At 47.5% G+C, this 18,832-nt stretch overlaps 1 protein-coding gene across 1 annotated transcript in view; it reads right to left on the reverse strand.

Moving 5' to 3' along the window:
• PKHD1 (PKHD1 ciliary IPT domain containing fibrocystin/polyductin) overlaps positions 1–18,832 on the reverse strand; it is a 918,515-nt gene that overhangs the window by 465,602 nt on the left and 434,081 nt on the right. Inside the window, exon 36 of the mRNA XM_069726855.1 lies at positions 17,863–18,075. Within this exon, the coding sequence (XP_069582956.1) occupies positions 17,863–18,075 (213 nt within the window). The remainder of the gene's footprint in view (positions 1–17,862; positions 18,076–18,832) is intronic.

Consider the following 18,832-nt stretch of genomic DNA (forward strand, 5'->3'; position numbering starts at 1 on the left):
TGTGAAACAGGCCCCAGAGGATGTTGTGAGACACATCCCGGAGGATCCTGTGAGACCCGCCCCAGAGGATCCTGTGAGACACGCCCCATAGGATTTTGTGAGACCTGCACCAGAGGATCCTGTGAGACACGCCCCGAGGATCCTGTGAAACAGGCCCCAGAGGATGTTGTGAGACACATCCCGGAGGATCCTGTGAGACCCGCCCCAGAGGATCCCGTGAGACACGCCCCAGAGGATCCCGTGAGACACGCCCCAGAGGATCCCGTGAGACACGCCCCAGAGGATCCCGTGAGACCTGCCCCAGAGGATCCCGTGAGACCTGCCCCAGAGGATCCCATGAGACCTGCCCCAGAGGATCCCATGAGACATGCCCCAGAGGATCCCGTGAGACATGCCCTAGATGATCCTGTGAGACATGCCCCAGAGGATCCCGTGAGACACACCCCAGAGGATCCCGTGAGACACACCCCAGAGGATCCCGTGAGACCTGCCCCAGATGATCCCGTGAGACACGCCCCAGATGATCCTGTGAGACACGCCCCAGAGGATCCTGTGAGACACGCACCTGGATATCCTCAATAAAGACTAGATAAAAAGTGCAATATCTTAATATAAAGGTCCCCAAAGATATCCATACTATTTAAATGAAGGAAACGCCAAGAAAAACTGAAGGAGTTGACATATCTAGACGCCCTTCATAGTTACCAAGGTTTGGAAGCACAAGAAGTGGACGTATAAGGTGCACCTGGTATTTTCTGGATACGTCCCCAAATAACCAGTAAGAAATGGGAACGCCCACATTTTAGATTGGGTTTACATAAATCCTGCCTTCTTTCCGACTGCAAAATTGGGAAAGTTACCAAGTATGCCCCCTACCTGCCAGTAGACCCATTTAGGTACCAGGGCCTGTTGGTACTTCTTGTGCATCCTTCTCTGAATCTGATGTCCCACCACAGGTATCCTCTTGTAGAAGGTTTGTGGGACAATATCTGTGGAATATGGAAGCGCCACCGCACAGTCTCCATACACGTGGCTGCTATGTGCATAGCTCCCAAACTGACCACGCCAGTGGAATGCCAAAAAGTATACTTCATGGGTGCCGTCCCTTTTAATCCAAACAATCCCTTTTATCCCAGACTTTTCAACAGGAGAACAATGAAGAGCCCTCTCCCCAGTACCTGCGCTCCGTCACGTATCGCACGCCAGCACTTTTTTTTTCTTTCCTCCACGTTCCCCCGCGTACAGCTGGCACCATTTTTACATTATTGCCACTTAATCTATGGCGCTATTGAATGAGACAAGGAATATTCGCCTGCAGGAATCTCGAGACATGCTGAAAGGATCGTTTAGATGCTAAGAGCAGTTGGCTATAACGACAACATATTGCTAGGTAAATTTTCATCGCTGTCAATTGAATTACGCATTATTGTTAATGGGAAGATGTCTGTTACACAACATTGAGCATGTGCCCCATTATGACCAATTTTGGACAATTTGCAGAAGAAACAAACGACCCCGAGGAAAGGAGAATTGTAAAAAGCTCGAGAAGAAAGTTGAGGAAGTGATCACTGAGTGAGTAATTGAGAAGTGGATATTTTCTCATTTGTAACATGTTCCGCTCGGATATTTAGACCTCTCTGACGCTCGCTGCAAATTACGGGAGGCGGGGGGAGAAGTTTAGGGCATTTACATATCCCGGGAGGGGCAGAAATAATGTACGAGACTGATCTTAATTGCTGACAGAAAACAAAGTTTGGCTCATTCTTGTCTGTCTGACTTCGCTCTAGTGCACATTATGGCGTCGGCAGAAGACGAGTCCTCGCCACAGAGACAATGGGAAATCAGGAGCCGGATTGTTCAGTTTGGAAGGAAAATCTCCAGACTATTAAATGGAATTAACAAATCGAACCTCGTCTATCAAAACCTCCCGAAAGGAAGACTCTGTTATTGACCGTATGGCAGTACCATTCATACCATACAATGCCCTCCATACCACAGCATACCTCCATACAACAGTGCCCTTCATACCACACAGTGTCCTCTATACCACAGTGTCCTCCATACCACAGTGTCCTCCATACCACAGCATACCTCCATACAACCGTGCCCTCCATACCACACAGTGTCCTCTATACCACAGTGTCCTCCATACCACAGTGTCCTCCATACCACAGCATACCTCCATACAACCGTGCCCTCCATACCACACAGTGTCCTCTATACCACAGTGTCCTCCATACCACAGCGTCCTCCATACCACACAGTGTCCTCTATACCACAGTGTCCTCCATACCACAGTGTCCTCCATACCACAGCATACCTCCATACAACCGTGCCCTCCATACCACACAGTGTCCTCCATACCACAGCGTCCTCCATACCACAGCGTCCTCCATACCACATCATACCTCCATACAACAATGCCCTTCATACCACACAGTGTCCTCCATACCACACAGTGTCCTCTATACCACAGTGTCCTCCATACCACAGTGTCCTCCATACCAAGAGCATCCTCCATACCACACAGTGTCCTCCATACCACACAGTGTCCTCCATACCACACAGTGTCCTCCATACCAGTGTCCTCTATACCAAGAGCATCCTCCATACCACACAGTGTCCTCCATACCACACAGTGTCCTCCATACCACACAGTGTCCTCCATACCACAGTGTCCTCTATACCACAGTGTCCTCCATACCAAGAGCATCCTCCATACCACACAGTGTCCTCCATACCACACAGTGTCCTCCATACCACACAGTGTCCTCTATACCACAGCGTCCTCCATACCACAGCGTCCTCCATACCACAGTGTCCTCTATACCACAGTGTCCTCCATACCAAGAGCGTCCTCCATACCACACAGTGTCCTCCATACCACACAGTGTCCTCCATACCACAGTGTCCTCCATACCACAGCGCCCTCCATATCACAGCGTCCTCCATACCACAGCGTCCTCCATACCACAGTGTCCTCCATACCACAGTGCCCTCCATACCACAGTGCCCTCCATACCACAGTGCCCTCCATACCACATAGTGTCCTCCATACCACACAGTGTCCTCCATACCATACAGTGTCCTCCATACCACAGTGTCCTCTATACCACAGTGTCCTCCATACCAAGAGCCTCCTCCATACCACACAGTGTCCTCCATACCACACAGTGTCCTCCATACCACATAGTGTCCTCTATACCACAGCGTCCTCCATACCACAGCGTCCTCCATACCACAGTGTCCTCTATACCACAGTGTCCTCCATACCAAGAGCGTCCTCCATACCACACAGTGTCCTCCATACCACACAGTGTCCTCCATACCACAGTGTCCTCCATACCAAGAGCGTCCTCCATACCACAGCGTCCTCCATACAACAGTGCCCTTCATACCACACAGTGTCCTCCATACCACAGTGTCCTCCATACCACAGCGCCCTCCATACCACAGCGTCCTCCATACCACAGCGTCCTCCATACCACAGTGTCCTCCATACCACAGTGCCCTCCATACCACAGTGCCCTCCATACCACACAGTGTCCTCCATACCACACAGTGTCCTCCATACCACACAGTGTCCTCCATACCACACAGTGTCCTCCATACCACAGTGTCCTCTATACCACAGTGTCCTCCATACCAAGAGCCTCCTCCATACCACACAGTGTCCTCCATACCACACAGTGTCCTCCATACCACACAGTGTCCTCCATACCACAGCGTCCTCCATACCACAGCGTCCTCCATACCACAGTGTCCTCTATACCACAGTGTCCTCCATACCAAGAGCGTCCTCCATACCACACAGTGTCCTCCATACCACACAGTGTCCTCCATACCACAGTGTCCTCCATACCAAGAGCGTCCTCCATACCACAGCGTCCTCCATACAACAGTGCCCTTCATACCACACAGTGTCCTCCATACCACAGTGTCCTCCATACCACGGCGCCCTCCATACCACAGTGTCCTCCATACAACAGTGCCCTTCATACCACACAGTGTCCTCCATACCACACAGTGTCCTCTATACCACAGTGTCCTCCATACCACAGTGTCCTCCATACCACAGCATACCTCCATACAACCGTGCCCTCCATACCACACAGTGTCCTCCATACCACAGCGTCCTCCATACCACAGCATCCTCCATACCACAGCATACCTCCATACAACAATGCCCTTCATACCACACAGTGTCCTCCATACCACACAGTGTCCTCTATACCACAGTGTCCTCCATACCACAGTGTCCTCTATACCACAGTGTCCTCCATACCAAGAGCATCCTCCATACCACACAGTGTCCTCCATACCACACAGTGTCCTCCATACCACACAGTGTCCTCCATACCACAGTGTCCTCCATACCACAGTGTCCTCCATACCAAGAGCATCCTCCATACCACACAGTGTCCTCCATACCACACAGTGTCCTCCATACCACACAGTGTCCTCCATACCACAGTGTCCTCTATACCACAGTGTCCTCCATACCAAGAGCATCCTCCATACCACACAGTGTCCTCCATACCACACAGTGTCCTTCATACCACACAGTGTCCTCTATACCACAGCGTCCTCCATACCACAGCGTCCTCCATACCACAGTGTCCTCCATACCAAGAGCGTCCTCCATACCACACAGTGTCCTCCATACCACACAGTGTCCTCCATACCACAGTGTCCTCCATACCACAGCGTCCTCCATAGAACAGTGCCCTTCATACCACACAGTGTCCTCCATACCACAGTGTCCTCCATACCACAGCGCCCTCCATACCACAGCGTCCTCCATACCACAGCATCCTCCATACCAGTGTCCTCCATACCACAGTGCCCTCCATACCACAGTGCCCTCCATACCACAGTGCCCTCCATACCACACAGTGTCCTCCAACCACACAGTGTCCTCCATACCACACAGTGTCCTCCATACCACAGTGTCCTCTATACCACAGTGTCCTCCATACCAAGAGCCTCCTCCATACCACACAGTGTCCTCCATACCACAGTGTCCTCCATACCACGTAGTGTCCTCTATACCACAGCGTCCTCCATACCACAGCGTCCTCCATATCACAGTGTCCTCTATACCACAGTGTCCTCCATACCAAGAGCGTCCTCCATACCACACAGTGTCCTCCATACCACACAGTGTCCTCCATACCACAGTGTCCTCCATATCAAGAGCGTCCTCCATACCACAGCGTCCTCCATACAACAGTGCCCTTCATACCACACAGTGTCCTCCATACCACAGTGTCCTCCATACCACAGTGCCCTCCATAACACAGCGTCCTCCATACCACAGCGTCCTCCATACCACAGTGTCCTCCATACCACAGTGCCCTCCATACCACAGTGCCCTCCATACCACAGTGCCCTCCATACCACACAGTGCCCTCCATACCATACAGTGTCCTCCATACCACAGCGCCCTCCATACCACAGCGTCCTCCATACCACAGAGTCCTCCATACCACAGTGCCCTCCATACCACACAGCGCCCTCCATACCATACAGTGCCCTCCATACCACACAGTGCCTTCCATACCACAGCATCCTCCATACCACAGCATCCTCCATATCACAGCATCCTCCATACCACAGCGTCCTCCATACCACAGTGCCCTCCATACCACAGCATACCGCCATACAACAGTGCCCTTCATACCACACAGTGTCCTACATACTACAGCTTCCTCCATACCACAGCGTCCTCCATACCACAGTGCCCTCCATACCACAGCATACCGCCATACAACAGTGCCCTTCATACCACACAGTGTCCTCCATACTACAGCTTCCTCCATACCACAGCGTCCTCCATACCACAGCGTCCTCCATACCATACAGTGTCCTCCATACCACACAGTGTCCTCCATACCACACAGTGTCCTCCATACCACAGCATCCTCCATACCACAGCGTCCTCCATACCACAGCACCCTCCATACCTCAGTGCCCTCCATACCACAGCATCCTCCATACAACAGCGTCCTCCATACAACAGTGCCCTCCATACCACACAGTGCCCTTCATACCACACAGTGCTCTCCATACCACAGCGTCCTCCATACCACAGCGCCCTCCATACCTCAGTGCCCTCCATACCATACAGTGTCTTCCATACCACAGCGCCCTCCATACCACACAGTGTCCTCCATACCACAGCATACATCCATACAACAGTGCCCTTCATACCACACAGTGTCCTCCATACCACAGTGCCCTCCATACCACAGTGCCCTCCATACCACACAGTGCCCTCCATACCAGAGCACCCTCCATACAACAGTGCCCTCCATACCACACAGTGTCCTCCATACCACAGTGCCCTCCATACCACAGCGTCCTCCATACCACACAGTGTCCTCCATACCGGAATGCCCTCCATACCACAGTGCCCTTCAAACCACACAGTGTCCTCCATATCACACTGCCCTCCATACCACAGCGCCCTCCATACCACACAGTGTCCTCCATACCAGAGCGCCCTCCATACCACAGTGCCCTTCATACCACAGTGCCCTCCATACCCCAGTACCCTCCATACCACAGTGCCCTCCATACCACAGTGCCCTCCATACCCCAGTACCCTCCATACCACAGTGCTCTCCATACCACAGTGCCCTCCATACCACAGTGCCCTCCATACCACAGTGCTCTCCATACCACAGTGCCCTCCATACCACAGTGCCCTCCATACCCCAGTACCCTCCATACCACAGTGCCCTCCATACCACAGTGCCCTCCATACCACAGTGCCCTCCATACCCCAGTACCATCCATACACCAGTACCCTCCATACCACAGTGCTCTCCATACCACAGTGCCCTCCGTACCACAGTGCCCTCCATACCCCAGTACCCTCCATACCCCAGTACCCTCCATACCACAGTGCTCTCCATACCACAGTGCCCTCCATACCACAGTGCCCTCCATACCCCAGTACCCTCCATACCACAGTGCCCTCCATACCACAGTGCCCTCCATACCCCAGTACCCTCCATACCACAGTGCCCTCCATACCACAGTGCCCTCCATACCCCAGTACCCTCCATACCACAGTGCCCTCCATACCACAGTGCCCTCCATACCCCAGTACCCTCCATACCACAGTGCCCTCCATACCACAGTGCCCTCCATACCCCAGTACCCTCCATACCACAGTGCCCTCCATACCACAGTGCCCTCCATACCCCAGTACCCTCCATACCACAGTGCCCTCCATACCACAGTGCCCTCCATACCACAGTGCTCTCCATACCACAGTGCTCTCCATACCACAGTGCCCTCCATACCCCAGTACCCTCCATACCACAGTGCCCTCCATACCACAGTGCCCTCCATACCACAGTGCTCTCCATACCACAGTGCCCTCCATACCACAGTGCCCTCCATACCCCAGTACCCTCCATACCACAGTGCTCTCCATACCACAGTGCCCTCCATACCACAGTGCTCTCCATACCACAGTGCCCTCCATACCACAGTGCCCTCCATACCCCAGTGCCCTCCATACCACAGTGCTCTCCATACCACATTGCCCTCCATACCACAGTGCCCTCCATACCCCAGTACCCTCCATACCACAGTGCCCTCCATACCACAGTGCCCTCCATACCACAGTGCTCTCCATACCACAGTGCCCTCCATACCACAGTGCCCTCCATACCCCAGTACCCTCCATACCACAGTGCTCTCCATACCACAGTGCCCTCCATACCACAGTGCCCTCCATACCACAGTACCCTCCATACCACAGTGCCCTCCATACCACAGTACCCTCCATACCCCAGTACCCTCCATACCACAGTGCTCTCCATACCACAGTGCCCTCCATACCACAGTACCCTCCATACCCCAGTACCCTCCATACCACAGTGCTCTCCATACCACAGTGCTCTCCATACCACAGTGCCCTCCATACCACAGTGCTCTCCATACCACAGTGCTCTCCATACCACAGTGCCCTCCATACCACAGTGCTCTCCATACCACAGTGCCCTCCATACCACAGTGCCCTCCATACCCCAGTACCCTCCATACCACAGTGCCCTCCATACCCCAGTACCCTCCATACCACAGTGCTCTCCATACCACAGTGCCCTCCATACCACAGTGCCCTCCATACCACAGTGCCCTCCATACCACAGTGCCCTCCATACCACACAGTGTCCTCCATACCACAGTGCCCTCCATACCACAGTGCCCTCCATACCACACAGTGTCCTCCATACCACACAGTGTCCTCCATACCACAGCGCTCTCCATACCACAGTGCCCTCCATACCACAGTGCTCTCCATACCATAGTGCCCTCCATACCACAGTGCCCTCCATACCCCAGTACCCTCCATACCACAGTGCCCTCCATACCCCAGTACCCTCCATACCACAGTGCTCTCCATACCACAGTGCCCTCCATACCACAGTGCCCTCCATACCCCAGTACCCTCCATACCACAGTGCCCTCCATACCCCAGTACCCTCCATACCACAGTGCTCTCCATACCACAGTGCCCTCCATACCACAGTGCCCTCCATACCACAGTGCCCTCCATACCACAGTGCCCTCCATACCCCAGTACCCTCCATACCACAGTGCTCTCCATACCACAGTGCCCTCCATACCACAGTGCCCTCCATACCACAGTGCTCTCCATACCACAGTGCTCTCCATACCACAGTACCCTCCATACCCCAGTACCCTCCATACCACAGTGCCCTCCATACCACAGTGCCCTCCATAGCATAGTGCCCTCCATACTCTAGTACTATTAATACCATAGTATCTTTTATACTACAGTGTCATTCATACCACAGCATCCACCATATTCCAATACCCTTCATACCCTGGTACTTTTCATACCATAGTTCCCTTAATAACCTAGTACCAACCTTTGTATCCCAGTATCATTTATTCTCTAGTCCCTTTCATATCCCAGTTCCCTTGATATTTCAGTTTCCTTTATATTCCAGTATCCTCCATACCACAGTACCCTTCGTACTATAGGACCTTTCATACCTTAGTACCCTTCATAACCCAATACCTTTAATACCCTGGTACCTTTTATTCCCTAGTCCGTTTCATACCCCAGTTCCTTTCATATCCCAGTATCCTCCATACCGTAGTGCCCTCCATACCATAGTACCTGTTATTACCCCAGCACCCCTCATACCATAGTACCTTTCTTACCCCAGGTCGTGTAGTACACTTGCATTGAGTGTGGTGGATACAGTCTAGTCGTGTCCTGGCCGGCAGTATCCATATCACGGACATGCCGTCAAGGGACCGTCGTTCCTGGTACGGACACCGGTGAATCTTCACAGTGCACGGCTCGTGCGTTGGGAGGATTCACAAGTCCGCAGCCACATAAAGTGTCATTTTAGACCAGACAACCCCTTTATGACAGATCTCAGAAGTTACGTGCCGAACGTTGCCACTGATTTTATATGCCTTAAGTTGGCAGATTTGTGTCAATGAGGGCTTTAGAAATCGGGCACATTCTTTATTAATGTTGTAATCGTCGACCATACTAGGCGCCACACAGCTTTTCTTGCCTCCTGAAAGTCAAATCGTCACTGTTATATCCCGTGATTCCCGTGGTGGATGCAGCCGCCCCCTGCAGAAACAACTTGTAGGATCATCATATCGGCACCATGTATGGAAAATATGAGGTGATATGTGGTGCCGAGATAATGATCCTGCATGCTCTAGCCCACCAGGGATAGTATTACTACCCCCATTATCATTCCTAGATTTCCAGGTATGCTTTAATTGATTCCATCACTGCTTATAATAATATTTCCGGAAAAAAATTGTTAGACTAGAGTACTGAAAGGGTGAAATCTTATACCCCTGGTGGGCTAGGGTAGTAATAGTAAAATAATAGCATATCTGTTGCTCCAAGGCAGTTGAAGGTTTAATGATAACATGCACAGAGGTCTAGAGAGTGAGTGAATAAATATATAATAATAACATAACATCCCTGGTGGTCTAAGGAGGTTAAGGGATTAATGACACTCCTAGTTGGCTAGGGCTGTTAAGGGGTTAACGATAACATCCTCAGTGATCTAGAGCTTGAAGGGATTAATGGTAACAACCATAGTAAGCTTAGATTGTGAAGGAAACATCCCTGGTGATATAGACAGTTAAAGGGTTAATATAACATTCGTTGAGGTATAGAGACGATAACATCCCTAGTAGTATAGAGAAGTGGAAGGGTTAATGATAACAGCCCTGGTGGTCTAGAGAAGTGGATGGGTTAATTATAACAACCCTGGTGGTCTAGAGAAGTGGATGGGTTAATTATAACAACCCTGGCGGTCTAGAGAAGTGGATGGGTTAATGATAACACCCCTGGTGGTCTAGAGAAGTGGATGGGTTAATTATAACAACCCTGGCGGTCTAGAGAAGTGGATGGGTTAATGATAACACCCCTGGTGGTCTAGAGAAGTGGATGGGTTAATTATAACAACCCTGGCGGTCTAGAGAAGTGGATGGGTTAATGATAACACCCCTGGTGGTCTAGAGAAGTGGATGGGTTAATTATAACAACCCTGGAGGTCTAGAGAAGTGGATGGGTTAATGATAACACCCCTGGTGGTCTAGAGAAGTGGATGGGTTAATTATAACAACCCTGGTGGTCTAGAGAAGTGGATGGGTTAATTATAACAACCCTGGCGGTCTAGAGAAGTGGATGGGTTAATTATAACAACCCTGGCGGTCTAGAGAAGTGGATGGGTTAATGATAACACCCCTGGTGGTCTAGAGAAGTGGATGGGTTAATTATAACAACCCTGGAGGTCTAGAGAAGTGGATGGGTAAATTATAACAACCCTGGCGGTCTAGAGAAGTGGATGGGTTAATGATAACACCCCTGGTGGTCTAGAGAAGTGGATGGGTTAATGATAACACCCCTGGCGGTCTAGAGAAGTGGATGGGTTAATGATAACACCCCTGGTGGTCTAGAGAAGTGGATGGGTTAATGATAACACCCCTGGTGGTCTAGAGAAGTGGATGGGTTAATGATAACACCCCTGGTGGTCTAGAGAAGTGGATGGGTTAATGATAACACCCCTGGTGGTCTAGAGAAGTGGATGGGTTAATTATAACAACCCTGGAGGTCTAGAGAAGTGGATGGGTAAATTATAACAACCCTGGCGGTCTAGAGAAGTGGATGGGTTAATGATAACACCCCTGGTGGTCTAGAGAAGTGGATGGGTTAATGATAACACCCCTGGTGGTCTAGAGAAGTGGATGGGTTAATGATAACACCCCTGGTGGTCTAGAGAAGTGGATGGGTAAATTATAACAACCCTGGCGGTCTAGAGAAGTGGATGGGTTAATGATAACACCCCTGGTGGTTTAGAGAAGTGGATGGGTTAATGATAACACCCCTGGTGGTCTAGAGAACTGGATGGGTTAATTATAACACCCCTGGTGGTTTAGAGAAGTGGATGGGTTAATGATAACACCCCTGGTGGTCTAGAGAAGTGGATGGGTTAATTATAACACCCCTGGTGGTTTAGAGAAGTGGATGGGTTAATGATAACAGCCCTGGTGGTCTAGAGAGTGAATACATATATGATAGCATCCCTGGTGGTCTAAGGATGTTAAGGAATTAATAATAACAATCCTAATGGTCTAGGACAGCTTAGGGGTTAAGTATAACATCCTTTATGGTCTAGGGTAGTGAAGGAGTTAACAACAAAATCTTTGATAGTATAGAGCAATTAAGAGGTTAATGATAACATTCTCAGTGATGTAAAGAGTGAAGGAATTAATATCATCTTCTAGTGGTCTAGAGAGTGATTATATTTATTATGACATCCCTGATGGTCTAGGGAAGTTAAGGGGTTAATGATAATATTCCTGGTGGGCTAGATAGTATAGAAATTAATGTTAACATTCCTGGTGGGATAATCAAGTAAGGGGTTAATAATAACATCCTCGGTGGTCTAGAGAAGTCGAGGGTTTAATGATAAAAATCCCTGGTGGTCTAGAGAGTGAAGGAAATCATGCTAACATTCCTGGTGGTCTAGGCAGTTGAGTGGTTAATAATTACACCCCTGGTGGTCTAGGGATGTCAAGGAGTTTACGACAACATCCCTGGCGGTCTGGAGGGTAAAGGAATTGATGTTAAGATCCCTGATGGTCCTGGCAGTTGAGTAATTAATATAAAGATCCCTGGTGGTGTAGAGAAGTTGCGGGGTTAATGATAAGATCCCTGATGGTCCTGGCAGTTGAGTAATTAATATTAAGATCCCTGGTGGTGTAGAGAAGTTGCGGGGTTAATGATAACATCCCTGGTGGTCTAGGTGGTTGAGTGGTTAATGATAACATCCCTGGTGGTCTAGAGGGTAAAGGAAATGATGTTTAGATCCCTAATGGTCCTGGTAGTTGAGTGATTAATATTAAGATCCCTAGTGATGTAGGGAAGTTGAGGGGTTAATGACTACATCCCTGGTGGTGTAGGGCAGTTATGGGGTTAATGATAACATCCCTTATGAGCTAAAGAAGTTGAGGGGTTAATGATAACATCGCCGGTGATCTAGAGAATGAAGGAAGTCATGCTAACATTCCTGGTGGTCTATGTAGCTGAGTGGTTAATAATAAGATCCCTGGTGGTCTAGGGGGTAAAGGAATTGATGCTAACATCCTTGAGGGTCCTGGCAGTTAAGGGGTAAATAATAACTTCCCCGGTGGTCTAGGGAAGTTGCAGGGTTAACGATAACATCCCTGGTGGTCTAGGGCAGCTGAGTGGTTAATAATAAGATCCCTGGTGGTCTAGAGGGTAAAGGAATTAATGTTAACATCCCTGGTGGTCTGGGGGCAATTACAGCATTGGTGGTGAATGAGACCGGAGCGTTGTGGTAAAAGCTTTGGTGCAATTTTGCCCCCACTGGGACGTCTCGGGGGGCTCCTCTTCATAGAGGCCATGCCGGGAAGCAGCAGAATAACATGTGGGACTCGGGGTCTCGTATAAGCGCCCACTCCAGACTCTGACACCCCCCTGCCCGTATATTTAGGATTACGCCCCCCTCCCGCATGAGACTTTGGAAATTGCTATTGAAACAGGACCGTCCGTCCGCCTCCTCCCGTCACTTATCGTGGAAGGAAACAAGAAGACAGTGATAAATGTCTTTCCCAAATAAATCAATAACCCGTCGTCCGTCCTCCGTGCCGTGATTAAACTGTCAGCTATTCCCCGTCCTCCTCCTGCAAAACTAACGCTGCTTTATAGTGACACCTGATTGGCAGCCGCTTCACGGGCGGCGCGCCCTGATTGGCAGCAGGGTTACCCTTTCCCGTAGGCAAAAAAAAAAATCAAATTTCCCAACGCTCCACGACCACCCGAGTCCTGGGCCTGTCATTCACCCTATGAATTCGGAGAATTTTGCCATTTTTTTTTTCTTTTTCCTTAAGTCACATTAACATATGAAAAGAGACAGCTGACACGGCGCACAAGTCAAGCACGGCCGGGGACTGCTTCCAACTTTCCTCCCCGCCTAAAAAAAATTAAAGTTTGCGCCCTTCCGAGAATTTCAAAGTGTGTTTGTTTAAAGATCGGGAACTCCGATAGGACGCAAAAAAAAAAAAAAACCACGGACATGATCTGCAATTTGTCCAAATGCCGTGGACTCGAAGGGTCTGTAATGAGAACCGGGGGCGACCGATGGCGTTTGATGTGATCCGCCCTCTTTAGAATTCTTCACTGCCTCAGTGTTAAAGCGTGGACGGCGCAAGTGTTTTCAATGATCTCTAATTGCATCCATCCGGCGAGGTCCGGGATAAGAAAAAAATAAAAAAATGTTTTGTTTTTTTTTTGTTTTTTTTTTTTACTTTTTTTTCTTTTTTAGCAGGCTCATATGGCAAATTATCCCTTTGTTCCTCGAGCACGGTCCTGGCGGAATCTGGTATCTCTTAGTATAATCTATTGTTTAAAGATCCGCAATTCTCCTGATAATGAGAACGCTCCGTGTTTGCGTAGGTGCGCTAATCTAATTCAGAGACGGGGGAGGGCTGCTACAAATTTCGCAAATTGAGCGGAATTCCAGAGAAGGAAGAGAAGTGCCGGCGCGGGAGAGAAGAAGTTCTCCTGCTGGGTTTTCGGTGCAGAGGATTAACTCTTTCAAGGCAGTATATTGGGAACAGAGGACCTGTCGACTTTCTGGATACGTTTGTTTTGGAATAAAATGCTGCCGAAACTTTTTTTTTTATAGACATTTATTGTGTTGTTCCTCTGTCAGTGTGTAAGGAAAAAAGGGAATAGCTGACAATTTATTGATATCTTTCCAGGAGTAATAACAGAATATATTATACAGAAATTTAATAAATCCATACAGTGTTCTGTGAAAGTTTGTGAAACTTCCAAACTTTCCATATTTCGCCATAAATGGGTCCTCCTCGTGGTGTATTCATGAAAATGTGAGTGAGGCCTTTAGTTGCTTAGACGTTACCCTTGGGTTGCATTGTGACCTTGAGAACTATTAGGCTAAGATGAGATTTTGATGCAGCGTCGTTTTTTTTTTTTAAATGCAAGTAACTTATCTTACTTGAAATCTGCAACATCAAAAACTCACCAAAAAGCTCATCTTGGGAACGTAGCCTTATATGCCTTGCTCTTGAGATAGCGGTATTTGGAACCCTTGAAACGTGCGTCAGGGGGTCCTGCCATTCGTTTATACTGACAGCCTGAGTCTCTCCACATTTGGTAAGATGTGCCCTTCCCAACCCTGTATTTATGTCCACTTGGTTTGAGGTAGACATGCATTTATACATAAAGGGGCTGGTGTCGTGCTGCTCCTACCTACAAATACATGCCTTGTATACATCACATGACTTGGTTTGGTTTTGATGTACTCATGGCCACCTTTCGTTTGTCTGTCTTCCCTAGACACGTTTTTTTTTACAAACTGTAATTTTTAAAAGGAATTTGTTAAATAGAATAAATATGTAAACCTTTCTACTCCACGTACTCCTGTTTCTAAGTAGCTACTGACAAATGCAGATTCTTTACTCCAAGAGAAATGGGCCAATTATGCTAATTATATTCTGAGTTTGACCAATGTGACCATAGTGTGATCCAATTCTATCAGATGAGGAAAAGATGGAGAAAAAAGTCTCCATATTCTCCATTGTGTCCATCCGATGTCTCCATCTTCTCCATTGTGTCTATCCGATGTCTCCATCTTCTCCATTGTGTCAGTCCCATGTCTCCATCTTCTCCATTGTGTCAGTCCCATGTCTCCATCTTCTCCATTGTGTCAATCCCATGTCTCCATCTTCTCCATTGTGTCTATCCGATGTCTCCATCTTCTCCATTGTGTCAATCCCATGTCTCCATCTTCTCCATTGTGTCACTCCGATGTCTTCATATTCTCCATTGTGTCAATCCCATGTCTCCATATTCTTCATTGTGCCAATCCCATGTCTCCATCTTCTCCATTGTGTCAGTCCCATGTCTCCATATTCTCCATTGTGTCAATCCCAAGTCTCCATCTTCTCCATTGTGTTAATCTGATGTCTCCATCTTCTCCATTGTGTCAATCCCATGTCTCCATCTTCTCCATTGTGTCAGTCCCATGTCTCCATCTTCTCCATTGTGTTAATCTGATGTCTCCATCTTCTCCATTGTGTCAATACGATGTCTCCATCTTCTCCATTGTGTCAATCCAATGTCTTCATCTTCTCCATTGTGTCAATCCCATGTCTCCATCTTCTCCATTGTGTCAATCCCATGTCTCCATCTTCTCCATTGTGTCAATCCCATGTCTCCATCTTCTCCATTGTGTCAATCCCATGTCTCCATCTTCTCCATTGTGTCAATCCCATGTCTCGATCTTCTCCATTGTGTCAATCCCATGTCTCCATCTTCTCCATTGTGTCAATCCCATGTCTCCAGATTCTCCATTTTGTCAATCCCATGTCTCCATCTTTTCCATTGTGTCAATCCCATGTCTCCAGATTCTCCATTGTGTCAGTCCCATGTCTTCATCTTCTCCATTGTGTCACTCCGATGTCTCCATCTTCTCCATTGTGTCAATCCCATGTTTCCATCTTCTCCATTGTGTCACTCCGATGTCTCCATCTTCTCCATTGTGTCAATCTGATGTCTCCATCTTCTCCATTGTGTCACTCCCATGTCTCCATCTTCTCTATTGTGTCAATCTGATGTCTCCATCTTCTCCATTGTGTCACTCCCATGTCTCCATATTCTCCATTGTGTCAATCTGATGTCTCCATCTTCTCCATTGTGTCACTCCCATGTCTCCATCTTCTCCATTGTGTCACTCCCATGTCTCCATCTTCTCTATTGTGTCAATTTCATGTCTGTATCTTCTCCATTGTGTCAATCCCATGTCTCCATCTTCTCCATTGTGTCAATGCATGGAAATTAGACTGCATTCAGATGTCATCCGAGTGCAGTACAATGGTTTTCACTGACTCATTGACTTACAAGGCTTACTGCAATCTGAATATTGGTTCAAATTCGGCAATGCAGCAATTTGTTCTCTGTCAGAGGAAAAAAAATCGAACATATTCACAGTAAATATCACAAATATCATTGTTCCGAGCGAGATCTGATGTTTTGTGAGATCGCACTTGGAACAAGTGCGCTTAGAGTGTTCATTGTGCACCTGCGCTTAGAGTGATTATTGTTGGTCAAGGGTAATAATGGTCATGATTTGTATGAAATCTGTTTGCTACTTGATTGTTCGTTAAATCTTTTTAGAGATGGTTTTGTAACGTTTTGCAGCCTGATGAGCATCAACAACTCTTCTCCTGAGGTCCTTAAAAATCTTCTTCGTTTGTGAATTCCAAAAGAGTGTCGTGATAATCAAACAGGTCGACCACTCGCACCTGATTCTCATCCCATTGATTGAAAACACCAGACTCCAATTTCACCTTCAAATTATCTACCAATCCTAAACGTGCAGATACTTTTACCACTCAAAGACAAGTGACACTGAATCATTTTCCTCAATAATAAAAAACACGAAAAAGTCAAATATTTTAGATTTTTTGACTCATTTGTTTCATTTTATTCTCTTTAGACCATTTTAGGACTTGTGCGAAAATATGGAAAATTCTGAAGGGTTGACAACCTTTCAAGCACCAATGTCTTTATCAACTCTCCAGAAACATGGTAAATAGAGTTGAGTGAATTTTTCAAAATTTCGGTTTCCGATTATGATTGGGGGCGAATATTGTATTTCCAATATTCACCGAACGTCATTGGAGTCAATGGGACTAGAAATGACCGAATATGTTTGGAACCGATCATCAAACATAAATTCGGCACGAATACGGTACCAATATGGCACGAATGTGGCAAATTCAGATTCGGTGACCGATTCCGAACATATTCGCTCAACTTTAATGGTAAAGATACAAGTAATAATTCCAAATTGGAAGCAGGAAACTTTGACTTATTCTAGAATTAGGAAGAATCTTCCGCACCAAGACTTTCACCAGTGCAAGCTTTCTTAAGACTTCTTTCACACCGCCTGGAATGACACCTAAGACTGGCAACAATGACTACATTTGTGTAAAAGCCAAATAATCGGGAAAAAATAAAATGTTCTGCCATAAACTACATCATCTCATCTCATAATCCAGAAATGTTTAATTCTTCCTAAGTTAAAGTATCTCAGTTCTAATAACTCTGTTCCTTCTGTCCCATTCTACAGAACAAAGCTCGAAAGTGCCAAACAAAGCGAAACAGTAGCAGATATCTTCTGACCATTTGGCCGGTGTGGAAACTGTGATATTTCAAGACTTCATTACAAAAAAAGAACAAATGACTTTAAGGTTAAAAAAATATGAAATGTACAGACTCACCGTGTATAGAAATAGATGCATTCCGGACACTGAGAAACTTTACTCCATATGGACGCAACGGAGCAGTGTATGAACTACCGTACAAAGTGATGTTTGCTTTCCCTTTAAATGGTTGAGATGTTGTGCCTACTTGAAGCTCCCCACCATCTGAAATCAGTATATAATGAGCTCGGAGATGAATGAATCCAGATCCTATGAATATTAGTTTACCACCTGGAATAATAAAAAAAAACATGAAATAAAAATGAATAAGTTCAATTTTTAGCATAATTAACAAAGAACATGGTGAACAACGTACGATTTCATGCACTTCTGTCTCGGGGAAGATGATTGAAGATAACTGATTGGGCGCCGGTGTCACAATAACAGTACCAGAGTTCCGGGACTGCGAGTGCCGACACTGCTGGAACGGCCCCGGCACAGGAGGTGAGCATAGGCTTTATTATTTTATGGGGGCCAAACATTTCGATCAAGAAAGACTTGTGTTAGTAGTGGACAACACTTTTAAAGAAACTCAATCGGGCCTTAAGTCTTTAGAAAAAAAAACAATAAACCATTTGCTCAGTCTACTTTCTACTTCTCTCGTTTTTCTCGACGCCCAGGGGGGCAAGGGATGACTCTTATCCTAATGGTAAAATGAGATTGCACCTGCCAATATGTCTGATATACCTTACATCACATAGTAACATAGTTAGTAAGGCCGAAAAAAGACATTTGTCCATCCAGTTCAGCCTATATTCCATCATAATAAATCCCCAGATCTACGTCCTTCTACAGAACCTAATAATTGTATGATACAATATTGTTCTGCTCCAGGAAGACATCCAGGCCTCTCTTGAACCCCTCGACTGAGTTCGCCATCACCACCTCCTCAGGCAAGCAATTCCAGATTCTCACTGCCCTAACAGTAAAGAATCCTCTTCTATGTTGGTGGAAAAACCTTCTCTCCTCCAGACGCAAAGAATGCCCC

This window comes from Ranitomeya imitator, chromosome 5 (assembly GCF_032444005.1).
Source record: "Ranitomeya imitator isolate aRanImi1 chromosome 5, aRanImi1.pri, whole genome shotgun sequence".
Classification (NCBI taxonomy): domain Eukaryota; kingdom Metazoa; phylum Chordata; class Amphibia; order Anura; family Dendrobatidae; genus Ranitomeya; species Ranitomeya imitator.